Here is a 16,369-nt window from a genome sequence, read left to right as displayed (position 1 = left end):
GGACGACTGGAGAACGAATGAGGGCAAGGGATTGTAGGAACTTACTGTGCGTAACTCTTGTTCTTGAGGGATACACCAGCTGATTTTACTTCGAAACCGGCGCGGGTCAGGACTGCCATGAGCATCAGTATCAACTACCACGTGTTCGCTTCTTTTTGAAGATCATTGAAGATAACTCTACCATGCTCGCGCACGGCTGTGAGAGGCGCCAGAGACAGTGCAACAGCGAGGCAGCAGTGCAGTTTTGTCAAGCTAGAACTTGGAACTGGTAGGTCTTGAAGAGGACCTTATCAAATTATGCTCGCCTGATTGGAGAGATCTGTGCAGCCTCATGCTATAGGTTGGCGGACAACGTACCGTCGTAAGGCGTGACGAATTCAATCTCCTCAGATCCATCTGCAACCAGTATCAGAGCTCTCGGCATATCGTTCGTAGTTGCAAATACTAGAAGATTTACACGCTATTCGAAGTGCAATGGTAACAATCAGTTATGTGAAAGTATGTTGATGAGGGACAACGTCGAACATGTCTCCGCATTTTAGCCAAGTGTGACGTATGCTGAGGGGCTCGGAAACAGCATGTCGGGCATCCCTTCATAAATGTTTCCTGCGTGTTCCACTTATAAAGAAATGATAATGGACATCTCATTGCCTAATGTCCAAACCACTCACGTTTTATGTCACAAGACCAAAAGGCACCACATATACGCAGAAGAGTCATAAAAGATAGCATTGGCTCATCCCATCCTGTTCCCTCCAAGATTACGCCAGAACAATTCGGTCATCAAGGATATCACTAAAAAAGCACACCCATAGTCTCCGTATATACACGCCTCTTGCCTATGTGCTTTCCTTTGTGTATAATCGAAACGTTTGTGAGCGCCCACCTAGATTCGTTCCCGTACAGTAAAACTCGAGCGCCAAAAGCAGAGTCGAACTCAGCATCATGAAAGATGCGTAACCGCCTTATTCTATGCCTCTTCGCGGGTGTAACGGACAGACTAAAGAACCCCAGGATATCTCTCTTCTCTCATCTCTCGTCTCTTCTCATAAGCTCATGCAATAAGAGAAGCAGGGGACCGCTCCAAAGGGCGCCACTAGTACGAGTACCAAAGTATCTCCATTGACCAGGTATTAGAGAGCGGGTTGATGATGCTGAGTAGCTTTCGTCGATGGAGCGCCTGTCTCCTCCATCTCAATCTGCTGGCCGGTGTCGGCTGAAAAAAGCAAACAGGGTATGTCACAAAAAGAAAAAAGAACAGAACAGAGAAGGAAGCCAGACCGCGTCTATCGTTGCAAAGGGTAAATCTCGCATCGCGGAAAGGGTTTGAGGTATCAAAGGCGGGGTGTACAAAAAGGACAGCAGATTGGCCTAGCATGACCATGCTCGAGATAGAGATAGAGAACTCCAAACACCAGTTACATCATGAAAGCAAAACAGACGTAGTGGTCGTTAATAAGCCACAAAGGGCCCCAAATCGGTTGTTCGGAATTGGTGGTGGATGGTAGCGGTGAAGAATGTGTGCAGGTATGCCGAGATCACAAGCTCATGGTTAACCATTCCTGTAAAACATTTGTTAGCATGTTACTATTTTGCTTCAGCACGGAATTACTTACCCATTCAGCAGGGCCAGATGATTGCAGGCCTTGGCCCATAGCACCCATAGGAAGGGCACCTAGATTCTGACCTGGGAAAGGACTGGGACTCGCAATCGCAGTATCCTTCCTGCGCAACGTAGGCGCTCTTCCATTCGTGTCGTCCGCATCTGCCATCTCCAGCTCCTGTGACTCGGTTTTACTTGAACCGCGAACACGTTTCGGCGCAACAGGGACACCGCGAGTCTGAGACAAGTTCACAGAACTATTGGACTTGGGTGGACCGGGAGCTATTGGAACTACACCGCTCGGTTTCGTAGATGTCGGGGTGGTAGCATTGGACATGGTACCAGAAGCTCCGCCAGAGCCGGTGGATTTTGGAGACTCCGACTCCGCCGCTTTGTGGGACGTAGGCGTCGTCACCGGGGTATGCGCAATGGAGTTCTTTCGGGACGATTTCTTGGAAGATCGCGTGGATGTCGTGCCTACAGGTGCATTGCCGCTACCCCGATTGCGCTTTTTGATGACATCGGTTTTGAGCGACAAAGGCCGAACAACGCCGTGCAACTTCAAGAATAGACCGCATGCATTGCAAAGTGGGTGTCCCTCAGGGTTGCGCCGCCACAAAGGCGTCGTCTGGGTAAAGCAGTTAGTGCAGGTTGTGGGGGCACCGCCTTCGCCTTGCTTTGAGCCACCTGGACTTTGAGGTCGTGATGGGGCTGCAGAATTAAAGCCTGACTCTGGCGGCGAATTGGGCGACGAAACGAGGCCGTGCATGCCCTGGTGCAGCATTCCAGCAGCGTTAGGAGTTGAGCTAGTGCGGGGTATTTTCTGGCGTCGTGGATCGCTTCCTCGATTGCGTATGTCGCTTACAGAGGCAGCCGAGCCATGCGTCCGCCCAAGACTGCCACCAGGGCTCCAGTGATCTTGCGGTGAGTGCACCATTTCGGTGCCGCCAATTGTGACAGTCTTGCGTGGGGGCCCGGCCGGATACCGCGCCTGCATGGGGTTGAACTGATTCGAAAGATTGGTTTCCCATTGGTAGCCGTTGTTGAAATCAAGTGACCCGTCCTCCATGTGCGAGTAATCTTGTGATGGCATGGTGCGGTCTGCAAACGCGCTGCCTTCGTCATCTTCGGCGTCTGAGTCTGCGCCAAAGGTGAACATGTTCTCCTGACGTCCCATCTGCATCTCATGCTGCTGGCGCAACGGCAGGTGGTTGTGGAGCACTTGGGACGGATCTACGTGACTCGACTGGCCGAACGACGAGGCTGAGAATGGCAGTGAGGAGCTCGCGCTCGTCACAGGGCTGAAGACGGAGTCATTGCCACCGGGGTTGAAGATGAACTGGGGCTGCATGGAAGTCGACAGGTTGGAAGGTCGGTGAGGGCCGTATGAGGCGCTGCCGTGTGTGTTGCGAATGTCCATGCCACTCCTGTCAAAGTACATCTGGTTGTCTTCGGGTATGGGTTGCGGAGTGGAGACGGTGGAGGGAAAAGCGGAGCTGGGTGGAGAGTAGTAGTCGGTGGAGTTGAGGGAGGAAGCCATGGAGTGTTGGTTGAACATGTTGGAGTTGAAGGCGTTGTGGCTCATGAGTGGCGAGCCAACAGGAGAGAAGCCGGAGAAGCTCTGCTGGTAGGGCCCTGCTGAATGTATGACGGGGTCCTGGTCGTGCATAGAGAAGGTGTCTATGGAGAAGGGGACCTGTGCCTGTGAGGCTGGGAAGGTGGGGGGCTGCATGGAGTGGCTGTCGAGCGAGTACTGGTGCAGGTCTTGCTCGGCCTGGGCATCGGTGGGTATCATGATGCTGTTGACGGGAGGGACCAGAGGAGAGGCTTCAGCGCGCCGCTTGGGAGGCTGATAAGACGTTAGTTGTGCTCTGTTGGGATGTGATAGGCAGAGAGATAAGGAACTCACTCGTCGCTCGTCGATGCTGGTCTTGCGGACGTGTCGCGGAACGTAGCCAAATTCATCCTCTCTGTGGATAGCAGGAGGCACTGAAGGGGCGGAGGCGCGGGCGAGGGAGAGATTATGGTCGTTGGCTAGATGCGGCTTTCTTATCGGTATCGCTGGGGCAGATGGATTAAATGGAGCCGCATCCTCATTCGACAATTCGGGCGACAGGCCTGCAGGACTGCCGACGGACGAGGGAAATATAAAATCGTCCAGGTTCATGGCGTCGTGGGGTGAGTTGGCCTGTACCTGTACCTGTACCTGCGCCTGCTGGTCTTGCGACTTCCTCAACTGCTGGGCGATGCCGCTGGGTGCGGATCTTGGCGGCGGTCTTGCGCTCGAACTTGTTGGCGGCGGCGGCATCATTTCATTGTTTTGCGCATCCGGAGCGGGCCTATTCAGCAGAAATCACAGTTAGCTGAGTTGGTCGTTGACAAGACTCGCAGTGGTAGCGACGCAAAAGCAAATGGCGAAATGCGTACCCTTTATTGCGATCCATCTCGGCGCGCCGCATGTTCATGGCCATCATTCGCCATGTCAAGTTCTCCATGCGCTCTGCATTGGGCAGCTGCGTCTTTGCTCGCGAATACAGTTTCCAGATTTGCGTGCCCAGCGGATCGTTCTTCTGCAGTTCTTCTGGCGATTCAACGCTGGGCGTGCCCGCATCGTTGCCAAATGCTGGGAATATGGCATCCTGGAGCATGCCCCTCTTGGACGTGTCTTCGGCCGACTGTACCTCCATGGCGCCCGCTGCTGTTGCAAAGTCCATGGGTTTGCAGTCGGGGTGGTGCCCTCTTTGGTGGGCGGCAGTAATTGTGAGTGTGCCTCTCAAAGGAAGGCGATGATGTAGCTGGGTCGGCGCGTGCTCTGAATCGGATGGGCGCACCCCACGTTAGCTGCGGACCTCAGCTGCAACCACAGCCGAAGTAGGCCCTGAGCGCTGGACAGGCAGACTGCGCGGCCGACGAGTGCAGTGCTAGTAATATTTGGTAGTCGCTGTGGTAGGCTTCCAGAAGCCCGTGTAATGTTTGCGTGTGGTTGTTGTGCGAGTGCCAACACAACGGCCTGGTCACTGAATAGATATTGGAATGCCTCTGATGTCGCCCACGGGGAACAAGCCTCGAATTGTCGCGCTCCCGGGACCAGTGAGCGGCGCAATAATTGAATTGCAGCGATGCGGGCTCCAGCATACGACGGGCAGCCGGTGGCACTTGGTGGGTCGTGAGTCGTGACGCTGGGCCTTGGTGAGAAGAATGAGATGCAGTGTGTGGAGCGTTCGGCACCCACGCTGCCCCCACCACTCACTCTCGGACACCAATCACACGTGCAGCCAGAGGCCCATCCCTGGGCTATGCCTGGACGTGCAGCCTAGGGTCCTGTTTGGGGCGTTCCCTACCCTCCAAGTGCTCTCGCCCCCTCTCCACAGTGTCGTCAAATGCGCGACTCATAAAAGCAATACTCGCAAGCACACGACATGCCTACCTGACGCATTTGCTGCGACACGGGCCCGCTTAGGATACTACATGGAATGCGATTGACGGACGGCGGTTTGGCATCCTGGGCCGCACGGGAGAATGCTTGCCTTGCCGCTTAGCATGCACGCCCTTGTTCCTATCGAGACCGCCTGAACCGTGCTACCAGAATACTTGGGAACCCCGGACAGAGTCTCGGAGGCCAAAGTATGAGCGGGAAATTTATCGGACTGCTCTCATCCGGATGGGCACGAGTACACCACTCACAAGACACATGCCTGAGCTTGGAACACACACGACTACTCCTAGGCCCTCGGTGTTTTGATTCGAGAAGGACTAGAAGAACTACCTTACCAGCTGCACAGCGCTGATCCCAGGACGTCACTGTCCCTCGCCAATGTTCCCTCTTGACATGTTCTACTGCGCGACTACGACCCACCAACACCAGCCGGCAAAAGCTTACGCGAATAAATAGCCCGTCTCCATTGGCTCCTGTGCATTGCCTACCCGCTCCTTCTGACCGTCTACAGCGTCTAGCAACAAGCCGATTCTGTACGCCTACGCTACCTTGAGGCCAAGGAAGCACGCTACCTCGAGTGATTGATCCACGCTACCTGTAGACGATCGAGGCAGTGGCTGCGGCTGTAATTTACAACACAGGGAAAGTGTGCCTCGCCGCCCGTCAACGAGAAGCTTGTCAGCCGACTGCATGTAGCTTATACAGGAGCAGTAGTACCGTGTCTTGTGACCACCGCCGAAGAAAAAAAAGGGCTTTCACCGCGTCTACACTTCCTACAACATCTCCATCGTTTACCCGACTGTGGAGTATGTCATCCGAATGGTGCCGAGCTCTATCGCGCTCGGCACTTCCTTTCCTAGATTTCCCGATAGCCTCACAATTTCAGGGTCTTTGTTTACCAGGTCCACAGCTATCGATGGGCTTGTGCGACAACGGATCCACCGCCCATAGCGCCAAAGCACGTGGTGGAGAGCGAACTGCGCTTCTAGTGGCATCCGACAACGCCTGCCGGTACCAAAAGATAAATCCCAAGTTATGGCGCGCTCAACAACAGCAACAATGCGGCTGACGCCGTTGGTAGCGGGCGCTCCTTCCGACAGCGCATCCTTTAATGCTACCACAGTCCACTTGTTCACAACTTCACTCAAGTTAATGCCTGGGGGGCCTGAACAATAGCATCGTTCTGCGGTTCCGCAGTTGTATCCGTACGCCTGGTAGATACCAGGACACTGCAAGATCCAACGGTGACGCGGACGGTGGAGACGACCAAACTGTAAAGTCGAGAACAACATGCAGCTTGTAGGCCGCTGTCTTCGGCCTTACCTCTTCTTCTAGAACATATGCACATTGTGCTGCTCAAGATCTCGAACCATCTCTAGGGCCACACCGAGAGCAGGGAAGACTCGACGGGTTCATCTTCTAGACGGAGTCTTGAATACACGCTATTCGACTGACAACTGACTACGTTGCACGCTTCACTAGCAACGACAGGTCTCAACGATCTCGAGACGACTTATGCGGTACGTGTGGATCGGACGCGCCGTTGCTGTCTCCATCTCTCTCGCTCTCGGTCCCTTCAATTTCCCAAACGAACGTCAGGTTTAGCCGCGAACTGTCGTCCCTAATATCACCTTGCATGGTACTGGTAATTGGTGGACTCACTTCATGCAGCATATTGCTTTTCAGGTCGAACTGCTTGTACCCACCGGGCTACCCACCAAAGTAAAGGGTCCAGGGAGATGTTGATCTACCCACTCGCGACCGTGGCATCATGGCATTACTTCGGGCTGAGATTCATCTAGTACCAGCCGCAAACACCAATGTTTGGTGTTGCGCGTCCGCTAACCTGGAAACGATCGGCTAGATCCCTGTTGACCAAATCGGTGGAGTTTCACATGTCAAAAGCCGAAGGGCAAGAAGGTACGAACATACGTTTACAATTAATCCAGTGATTATGCATCTGCTGCAAAGGATCAAGATGCCACTAGGTATTTACTCATCAATGACAGAACCACCATGCATAGACAAGGTTCACCAGATATTGAGCAGCAGCACGACCCCACGCTCGTTGCCCCAGAGAGTTAAGCGGCCTAAGCTGTGATTCCCTGTCTCATGCAAGCCCCAAAAGCCACTTGCATCTGACTTGCATGCAGCGCAATACAGCAAGGATGTGGAGCCTAGACGCTTTGCTAAACCCGACTCAATCCGCTCTAACCTCGCTTGTCGCCGCATTGCCGACTTGGGCCACGCTACAGACGCAGATGTCGTTCAACACACTTGCAATTTTACCATGCTATTCTGCTTTCTGCGGTCTTTGGCTTTATCCTGATTTTTCAGCTCGCGACGAAGCGACGATGGTCCGATGTCGCTATGCGTTCCGCCCGTCTCTAGTGTTTCGTCTGTCTCCATGGAACCGCGGAAATGTCCGTTGCGAAAGCACGCAATATCCGATTGCATGCAGTAGGTATCCTCAAATACCAAATCCACAACAAACGCGGAACTACCCAACCGCCCGACCCGCTAGCAATGCAACAACACAGCCCCCCCTCCCCCCGTCGTCAAAAGCGACCAGGACGGATGCACATCTTTTTTGGTCGAGTTGAAACATTGGCTGCTGGTAGGGCAAGGTTGTGGTAGCATGTCCCTACTTGATACGAAAACGCGGGATGCCCGTGGGGGTCCGTGTACGTGATTCATTTAGACGTGATATATTCGATAAAATTCGGGGGAAATTTCCTGGACGGTGGACCTCGAGACCGCTCTTGGGAAAGAGCGACTGCGACGATCCACAGTTGGGCACACAACGGTTGGCCATCGAGGAAACGGGGCGATCTGGGTAAGACGTGGGAGATAACGGACGGGAAAGGGTCCTGCTCGTGTGCTTGCTTCCGTGATTTACTTGTCGCTGACGCGGAGGGCTCGCGTGCGCAGGTTCCGTTTCTGTGTATAGTACGTACCGGCTGGCGCTGGTTCCATGTTAGGTCAGCCTTGGTCAGCACAGCACAGCGACTGCAATGTCACTCCAAGGTATTGTAGCGATCAGGGCCTTTTCGGAGCCGATGTCAAATGGATGGAATGACGTCTGACGGCGGTACTCGCCGGTCTTAGGCCGTTGTGAAGTGCTCGGCGTACATGGATAGCGAAGTGTTGCGTGGCTCGGCGAACGGCGTGAATGTGTGAATAGCCTCATGCTTGAGGTCGGAGACCGTAACGAGGTCGAATGACTGAACAATCGAGGGCAATCCCAGGCTCCCGCTAATCCCTCATCAGCCTCCCATCGTCATCACAGCCATCCACCATCTATCCATCCATCCCAGGTAGGCAAGGTCTTATTCGAGGCATCCAGCCTTGGCGTTCCAAGTGTGAGAGGGAAGATGAGCGGAGCGGGATGGAGTCGACCGAGAATCCAGGCACAGAGAACCAACGTAAACTGTTTCCAACCTCACAACAAAGGAGGACCACGACCCCTACTTAAGCACACGCTCAGACAAAACGCATAGATAGGAGCAGCGGTACGCCGCGGTGAGACCATCCCTCGTTATCATTGCGCGATTGATAGCGCCACTCTTAGTGGTCATCACGCACACACCCCCCTTTGAGCCTCACAAACTTTACATAGGTCGAAACACACCGAGTAAGCCAACCAAGCCAATGGCATACGGGGAAGCGTAGCAACGTGATCTCTTTGGGTAGGCAAGTGTATGGCTGGCCTTCCTATCGTGGACGAAGGAGAGATAGTACTATCTCTCGGTAAGGACGCTTATCTGATGCAGGCACCGCACAGGAACAAGCATATACCTTTTTGCGGAGGGCAGATCATTCGCTCAGGCTGCGGATAACGGATAGACGGGGAGGCGCGGCGAATGGGAGCGCTTTCTGGAATGTCGCTTCAATCGTATGGTCCCCTTGGTCTGGGGATGTTGGGGTCGTGATGGGGACACCGGAGATATCTGTGCGTTTTTTTTTTTGATATGAGATGCCTCGCCGTCGGCCAACTGAGCCGTCTGGGTGATTAGAGTGGTTGCTTTGAACGATTGTCAGGCACGTTGATCCGCAAGGGCCCCCGCATTATGATGGAGAAGTGACGGGAGGCTGGCAAGTCTTATATCGAATTGCCGTATCTGAGTACATTGCTGGATATCTACACCGGCGCACAACCGTGCACCACGACGCGTCGCGTGTTTATGGCCAATGTACATGTCTTGTAGTGAGGCCTATCTCTGAGTATCATGGGTGCATCAGACGCGAGATTTGTTCCCATTACCTGTCCCATTCGATTGCTTGCCGACAAGGATGCTGTATCTTCCTCGCGGACATGTTCCCTTCCTATCTCTTCCGCCATTATCGTTTCGTGCAGATAGTTTCGATGCATCTCCGCGGCGCGTTGTTTGCAGGGTCGTATCGTGGTATCGCTCTCGAGGTGTTGGTGGGATATACTGCATAATCGCTCTGCAGCCTCACTTATCTCCCTCTCTCCCTTCCTTATCACTGCCTCCACCCTTGACCGTCTCTTCACCCAAGACTTTGCTCGCTGCCATGAACCTAGGGAGTTGTGTCAGTACTGAGGTTCCTGTCTACCATTTCAATCCATCTCTCGTTGATAGACACGGTGTCGCAACTCACATGGCACCAGCATAGCCACCTAACCCACGCATGTCCTGCGCCTGGCCAGCCGTCATACGCATCAGGCTCTCCAGATCCGACATATTCGCCGTCAACTGCGCGAGTTGCGCTTGTAGGTGTGAGAGCTGGCGTGGTTTCTGCGACGGAACAGTGCTGAGGCGCGAACCGCCCGCCGGGGTGTGGGAGCGCGGTATACCCGACATAGGGGTGATGCGATCGTTCCCTTGACGAGGGCCTTGGTTCGAGCTTGGAAGACGTCACCCGTTCCAGAGGGTGCTGTTTATTTGTGTCGTGTTGTTGTGCTCGAGTGCATGTGGGGGAAGCGCGCCGGACTGACTTTCTTGGTGGGACTCCCGCGGCGAAACGGCCTTGGCGGGTTGCGTTCGGAATCTCCACCAAAACTCGCCAACTTTTCCTGGGCCACCATCACCGTCATCGCAGCATGACGGCATCCCGCCATTGACACTTCGCCGTACCGAAACTACCCTTTTCTGGACTCTTGCGAGATATGGCGACCCTTCAGACTGTCCGTCGATGGATCATGACGGGTGCTGTCGCCGCTATTACAATCACTGGGACTATCTATGGTGCGGGATTGAAAGGACAGCAAGAAGTCAAGCAGGTATGTTTAGCAATCACTATCCTATCTTCACATACTGAAATTCATGCCTGTAGCAAAAACGACAAATCCTCCAAGCCACACCGGAAGAACGAATCGCACAGCTCGAAGTCGCGCGCGCCGAATTAGTGGTCAAGAAGAACGAGATGGAAAGGAAGATGGGTCAGATTGCTGCGCGGAGGAGGGCGAAAGAGGAGGCGCTGAAGAACGAGAAATGACATGGCAGACAAGAAAGGAGAGAATTGAGAGATAAGAGATGGAAATATAAGGGTATGCTAGCAAGAGCGTTGATCGCCCAACCGCACCAAAACAATGACTGGAGAATCAGGAGGTACCGCAAAGAGGATCACACCATCGAACACTGGCATACTACGCAGTATGTCTCTCGGCAAATCATGTCACCTCGCCCTCTGCTGCATGACTCAACATCAACCTAAAATCCTCTGCGCAACTCGAACCGAAGAGCCGATGTCCTAACACCCATCTCGATCACCGCATACGACTCTGCACAAGAGCGCCACCTATTCCCAATCTCGCTGTAACCGCTTTATAAAAAAGAAGTCGTCGCTCTGCTCCGAGTAAGGTATATTAAACAAAGGCTATGCCATCTCTTCCGTGGGAGTCATGGTCAATGTCGATCTGTGTGGAACCCTCCACTTCCTCCACAACGCTTCCGGGCCCCGGTTCCATCCCGTCTCCCGTCTTCGATTGAATGACCCTGTAGTTGCAGAAAAAGTTGCCTTGCGGTACTGTACACACCCGTCAAGGGTCTGGTCTAAGGTCGCGCGAGGAGGTTGTGATCGTAGGGCGTTTCTCGCTGGTCGCTTGTCACCGAGATGGTGAGCAATACATCCAAGACAACGTCGATCTGGAGAAAGGTGTACGTGGCTTTTTACTTGATCTGTACGGTGACGATGGACCTCTTGCACGGGAATAGTCGCTACTGGGGAGTCTGAACGTCACTCATGTCCGTCACTGGTGCATGAACGTTTCTCTGCAATGCGATCATCCCCATCATCATCATCGATCGACCTCCATGATGCGTTGTATTCTAATGCTATCGATCACATCGATGTCCCCGCGAGAAACCACGATTGGCCTCGTTCTCGAATGAACATCAACTTGTTGCATGGTACGAAACGGTTACATGCATGGTACTCTACTACATACAAATCTTGTAATAGATCTTTTCGTCCATAATACTGGTCAGTCACTATTGGGATGTACAGCAGTTATTACAGGTGTTGAGAAACCAAGCATCACAAGTCAGACAAAGAAAACGTGCGGTATACAGTCATTTGTTTTTCAAATCATAGGATTTTCCTCAACCATTCTACACACTGTATAGGAATCCACTCCCTCCACACACGCACACACACACACACACACACACACACACACACACACACCTTGATTTCTTTCTAGGACGTATCAATCAAGTACGTGACCTAAACACATCTCGAGGTTGAGGAGCCGTATCTTCTCCTCGACCGCATACTAAACCGCATGTCACCAAGTTATGCCCTCGTAGGCCGAGCCCCTTAGAATAGGGGTTTGGAGTCCTTTAGAATTCTTCTAGCTAGACTTCTTCTCATGGTTATTGGGAAGTTCGATGTTACAGATACGATGAAAATCCAACTACTCCTGCCACTTCGTCATGCACCTTGTCGACACCAAATCGCCCCTATGGTACTGCTTTAGAATGGGCGCCTAGCCTTGTAAAGAGGGGAGGAGGGAGGTGACGAATGGCCGGTGATTAAGAACACGGCGGGAGTTGATTTTTTCACGCTTTCAGCAGACAACAACTTGCTCCAGCAACTCGGAGTAAAAGACGAGAGAAAACATTAGAAAAAGAGAGAAAGCGAGAAAGAAACAGTTGGCAAGATATACATCTAACCGAACTCAACCCTGCCACGCGCAATCTGCATCGCCTATCTGGAAATAAGGCCACACGCGAGCTTCAGGTAAAGAGGACATATATTCAACGACTGCTGCCCTCGACCTTGTGAGCGAAACAGAAATCTGAGCATGATGACCTGTATCTCCGCGTATTGCTAGTCACTCTTGGTGAATGGTACAGATTCATCTCACGTCAAGACAGTAGAAGGAACAATGTACAACCGGCGCAATATGAACGCAGTAGTGGTGTGCCTAGAAGGAGCAGAGGATTCCCGCAATGGGTTGGGCAACCAAGGTAGCCAATTACCATGATTCCCACTGCCGCAATGAACTGTGAGAAAACACTATAGAGTACGGGATCTGAGTTCACACTTATTTGAAAAGAAGTGAATGTGGTATACCGTTTGCTTCAAGGATGGGTATATGTTACCGTCTAGGCTCCGTTGATTGACCCTGTGTCATGGAGCCGGAGATGGGCTTGTACTACTTTGTGCTGTTCGAGTATAGCGTCCAGAATGCAGGGCTTTACTAGGGAGTGGAAATCTTTCCACCAACGATGCAATACGTGACATTTACCACCAGCCACAGAAGAGCAATTGACGATACATCATTTACTGCTAGCTCATTTCACACAGGCATATACGCAAACACAAGGACACTAGCTTGTTGAATCTGCTTGAATTGCACTCGTTACATCCAACAACCGCAACATCAGGGGTGTGTATATCTCCTCCCCTCACTCTCTTCACCCACTTCGTCTGCGCACCAGCATCTACAATCTTGTCCTATGCACCGCACTGCTATACATTAACGCCCAGATATATCAATCGACAGAAAAAAAAAGGTATTCCTCATTCATCAGATATCGTCCCCAGTCCTTATTGCTCCTAAAGTATCCAACAGTATAGAACAATGCATTACAAAACAGGAAGAATAGGATTGAAAAGCCGCCCAGCAACTCCAATTCAGAAAGAAAAAAAGACACGGTCTTGAGATCTTGAACACCTTGACGAGGATGCTTTGTACAGGCGATGCGTAAAAGGGTAAACAAATGCCGTTGATATACAGAGGACGCGCCGTTTATGTGTGAGAAGGGTAAAGAGGTTTCTTGCCGACGCCACTACCACCGAAGGGGTATCGGGTATCGCTGAACGTAGGACGTGGTCGAAGCGAGCGACAAGCGGGCGTGTCTCGTTGTGGCGAAGGCGAAGACGTAAGATCCAAAATATAACGCCCCAGGCTCCATGCATATGCCTTGCGAAAAGGTCGAAAGAGATGCGAACAGTCTATAATTACGTGCTTTTGTGCGATCAATCAGAGAATCCAGTCTTGAGGGTCAGGGGGTATTTGTCGTCTGCCATGTGCCACATTAAGGTAGTCGACTCGACATAAATGGGTCTCGCTAAGAGAGTATAACAGATAACTGAAAGCCAGCAGTTTCTGTGCAGAAATCTGTACGTTCACTCCTTGCAGTCGTCCATGAAGGAGTTCTTTGGCCAGTCGTACTTGGTAGATTTCCTGATTTCAGTTAGTATGCTCTATGCCAGCGTGTTTGATGTGATGAAAACGTACCAGTCAGTGAGGTTGGGGTTCGCGTAAGGCTCAGGGTGAGTCCTGATGTACTCTGTGGTCTCGTAACCCTCAGGGTCGCAAGTCATCATTTGGGCATCCTCGGGCTGGTAGATGCGGATGTAGTCTATCCGCATGATAGCGGGAAGGTCATTGGCCTCAATATCCTCGATGTTGATGGCGGCGAAACTGTTTGACATGCCGAAATTGGCGATGATGGACATGGGCTCTTCAGGAATGGTTCGAGTACCGATGTTGCCGTTGGCACGTGTCGCTAGTGCGTTCATGGTCCAGGTCTTGTCCTCTCCAACATACCACGTAATGAAACCCTCGTCACCAGTCTTATATTCGAACGAATAAGTCTGGTACTGCTTGCCGTTGTACCAGTCATTGTTCAGGTTGGTCAAGCCAGAAATAGCCTGTTGGAAAGGTCCACCCTTGTAAGCGTTCATTGTGGTGATCGAGGTATCGTAGAGTTCCATTTGTTCTGGCTGAATGTTAGCTTGGCTGAGAGAAACAGGAGACTGAGAGCTCACCATAATCAGGCATGTACCAGGTGTCGAATGGAGCGGCTTGGAAAGACTGAGATACGACACCGATAGCGTTGCTCTCTCCAGGACCAAGGAAATGGACTGAACCTTCAAGGGCATCGATCTCGGGAGCGCTTCGTGATTTTCCAGGACTGGGGTGATCTTCGCCCTTGCAGGTGCAAGCGGGCAATTTCATACCAGGCAAGTAGCTGAGACCGTCGTAAGAACTCTGGTTGGGTGTAATACCAACATCGCACTCATCGTGGTAGCTGTATGGCCAGAGGCCTTCGGTAGAGGCCAAGTAACCGGGACGAGCCAGGTTGCCCATGGTCCAGAAACCAGGCCAGAAACCAGAAACATTACCACGACCGGGTAGTGAGATGGAAGCCTCCAAATGGCCACCCTTGTAACAGAGCTTGTTCCACGACTGGATCATACCAGAACGGTAATCGAGGCCGTGGCTAGGCTCCTTGGTAAACTTCAAGGCGAGATAACCATCTTGAGTGAAGGCTTGGTCGGGATCGTACCACTGCGAAATGTCAGCTCTGGCCACTCAGAGCGGGCGCATCAAAACTTACCTCCAAATCCATAGTAGCACCGTACCAGATGTCAACAGCTTGGAAAAATGGGTCGTCACCATCATAAAAGGTGCGACCGGGGGTGTTGAATTCGTCTGAAAAGACGAGAACTTGCTTCTCGCCATTGTAAGATGTTCGCGTCTTGACCTCGTCGGGGGTGTCCGGATCGATGAGACCTCTCCGGATGTTGGTCAGTAGCGGCTCGGTTTGCTTGCCTTCTATACAAAGAGGATTATCAGTGCAAGGGCCTCTTTCGGGCTTCGTGATGTCCTCGACGAAGGTGCTGGTATTTGTTAGTGCGATAGCAAACAATGGAGGCACGCAAAGACGTACAGAATTGGATAACCGATGAACAGCATGAGCAGACCAAGCGCGAGAATGGCCAAGCCACCAAGATTGACTATACCTCTCCTTGTAAAGATGTCGCAGTCTCTCTTGTCCTTCTCGTTGGGGTCGGGATTGTGCAGGTAGTCGTCCTTCTCCACATCTTCCGGGAATAGCAACAGACCGGCTGACGGGTGAATGTTGAACTTCTCAGACACGGTCTGGGTGTTCAAGTCTTCTTCGCTGCCGGCGCGCGACGGGGCTCGGGAGTCGTCAAAGGGCGAAGCAAATGGTCCTCCTGTCATGTCTGAACTCCAACTTGTCCGCCGCGAAGAGTAGCCAGAGGGCGACTGCATGGGCGATTCGTCGCGGTAGGAGCGCGTGCGCATCTTCTGAGGCGGCAGCAGCATCTCGGCCGACTCTGCAATGGCTGCATCGCTGTAGATATGGGGCGATCGGATGCCAGGACTTTGGCTTGGTGCAGTACCGGGACGAGTTGGCTGGGTCAAGGAGCGGGCTGAATTGGTTCGTGCGGTGCTCGGTCGCACGGCAGGCGGCGGCGAGTTATCGTCGGTGGTAGGCTCGTGAGAGCCCGAGTTGAGGCGGAGATGGGGAGGCCCACTTCCCCTAGGCGATTGCGGCATCATGGTGCGAGGGAGCGTATGCGGTAGGGTTGGCGATGTGTTGCGATATGTTGCGATGTGCTGCGACTTTAGATGGCCGGGCAACAGGAGGCGTGTTCGTCAAGGTCGTTATGCAGGTGAAAACGAGTGTTGTGGTAACCTGCAGGCAAGGGATGAAGCTAGTAGGAAAACCACGAATGCGAAGTACCCTAAACCCTATCGCTATCACTGCTGATTGTCGGGGAGCAGGAAAGAGGGCGGCGTGCAGAACGTGAGAAAAGTTGGGGAGGTCGAGGTTCAAGGGGAGGTGAATCGATGGCTCCTGGCCCAAACGGGGGGCGCCCGGGATAAGGGACTTGGCAGGGCAGGCGGTCTTCAACGGCAGCAGGCGCGAATGAGTGATGACGCACGACTCGACTCGACTCGACTGGCAAGGACGCAGATATTGGAATGCGATGGGCAGCGAGGGTGGGATAATAATGCAACAAAGAGCGAAGCCGCGTGGTGATGTGAGGGAACAACAAGCAGCAGGAATGGCGCAGTGTTCATAGGGTGGCAAGTTGTG

General features: G+C 52.7%; 4 protein-coding genes across 4 annotated transcripts; 1 reads left to right on the top strand and 3 right to left on the bottom strand.

Moving 5' to 3' along the window:
• Positions 1 to 1,538: 1,538 nt before the first annotated feature.
• CC77DRAFT_946289 (area protein) lies at positions 1,539 to 4,290 on the bottom strand (the record flags this gene model as incomplete). Its single annotated transcript, XM_018535069.1, has 4 exons — positions 1,539 to 1,562; positions 1,617 to 3,452; positions 3,513 to 3,942; positions 4,031 to 4,290. The coding sequence occupies 4 exons, from the start codon at positions 4,288 to 4,290 to the stop codon at positions 1,539 to 1,541; spliced, it is 2,550 nt and encodes an 849-aa protein (XP_018380948.1).
• A 4,822-nt stretch (positions 4,291 to 9,112) lies between these two features.
• CC77DRAFT_1024890 (hypothetical protein) lies at positions 9,113 to 9,978 on the bottom strand. The gene is made up of 2 exons (XM_018525960.1): positions 9,663 to 9,978; positions 9,113 to 9,581 (listed from the first exon to the last, which is right to left on the bottom strand). Exons 1-2 carry the CDS (start codon positions 9,863 to 9,865, stop codon positions 9,497 to 9,499), a joined length of 288 nt encoding a protein of 95 aa, XP_018380947.1. The 5' UTR covers positions 9,866 to 9,978; the 3' UTR covers positions 9,113 to 9,496.
• A 192-nt stretch (positions 9,979 to 10,170) lies between these two features.
• Positions 10,171 to 10,478, top strand: CC77DRAFT_917932 (hypothetical protein; the record flags this gene model as incomplete). Its single annotated transcript, XM_018533688.1, has 2 exons — positions 10,171 to 10,284; positions 10,338 to 10,478. Coding segments are annotated over 2 exons (255 nt in total), but the record flags the coding sequence as incomplete, so codon positions are not given.
• A 3,057-nt stretch (positions 10,479 to 13,535) lies between these two features.
• On the bottom strand, positions 13,536 to 16,158 carry CC77DRAFT_448133 (beta-glucan synthesis-associated protein SKN1). Its single transcript, XM_018531725.1, has 5 exons — positions 15,191 to 16,158; positions 14,858 to 15,140; positions 14,286 to 14,808; positions 13,753 to 14,236; positions 13,536 to 13,698 (listed from the first exon to the last, which is right to left on the bottom strand). The coding sequence occupies exons 1-5, from the start codon at positions 15,826 to 15,828 to the stop codon at positions 13,641 to 13,643; spliced, it is 1,986 nt and encodes a 661-aa protein (XP_018380945.1). The 5' UTR covers positions 15,829 to 16,158; the 3' UTR covers positions 13,536 to 13,640.
• Between the last annotated feature and the right edge of the window lie 211 nt (positions 16,159 to 16,369).

The sequence above is a fragment of the Alternaria alternata genome, assembly GCF_001642055.1.
Source record: "Alternaria alternata strain SRC1lrK2f unplaced genomic scaffold CC77scaffold_25, whole genome shotgun sequence".
NCBI classification, from domain to species: domain Eukaryota; kingdom Fungi; phylum Ascomycota; class Dothideomycetes; order Pleosporales; family Pleosporaceae; genus Alternaria; species Alternaria alternata.
Note: the sequence above shows the minus strand (reverse complement) of the source record. Positions and strands in the feature narration are given on the sequence as shown.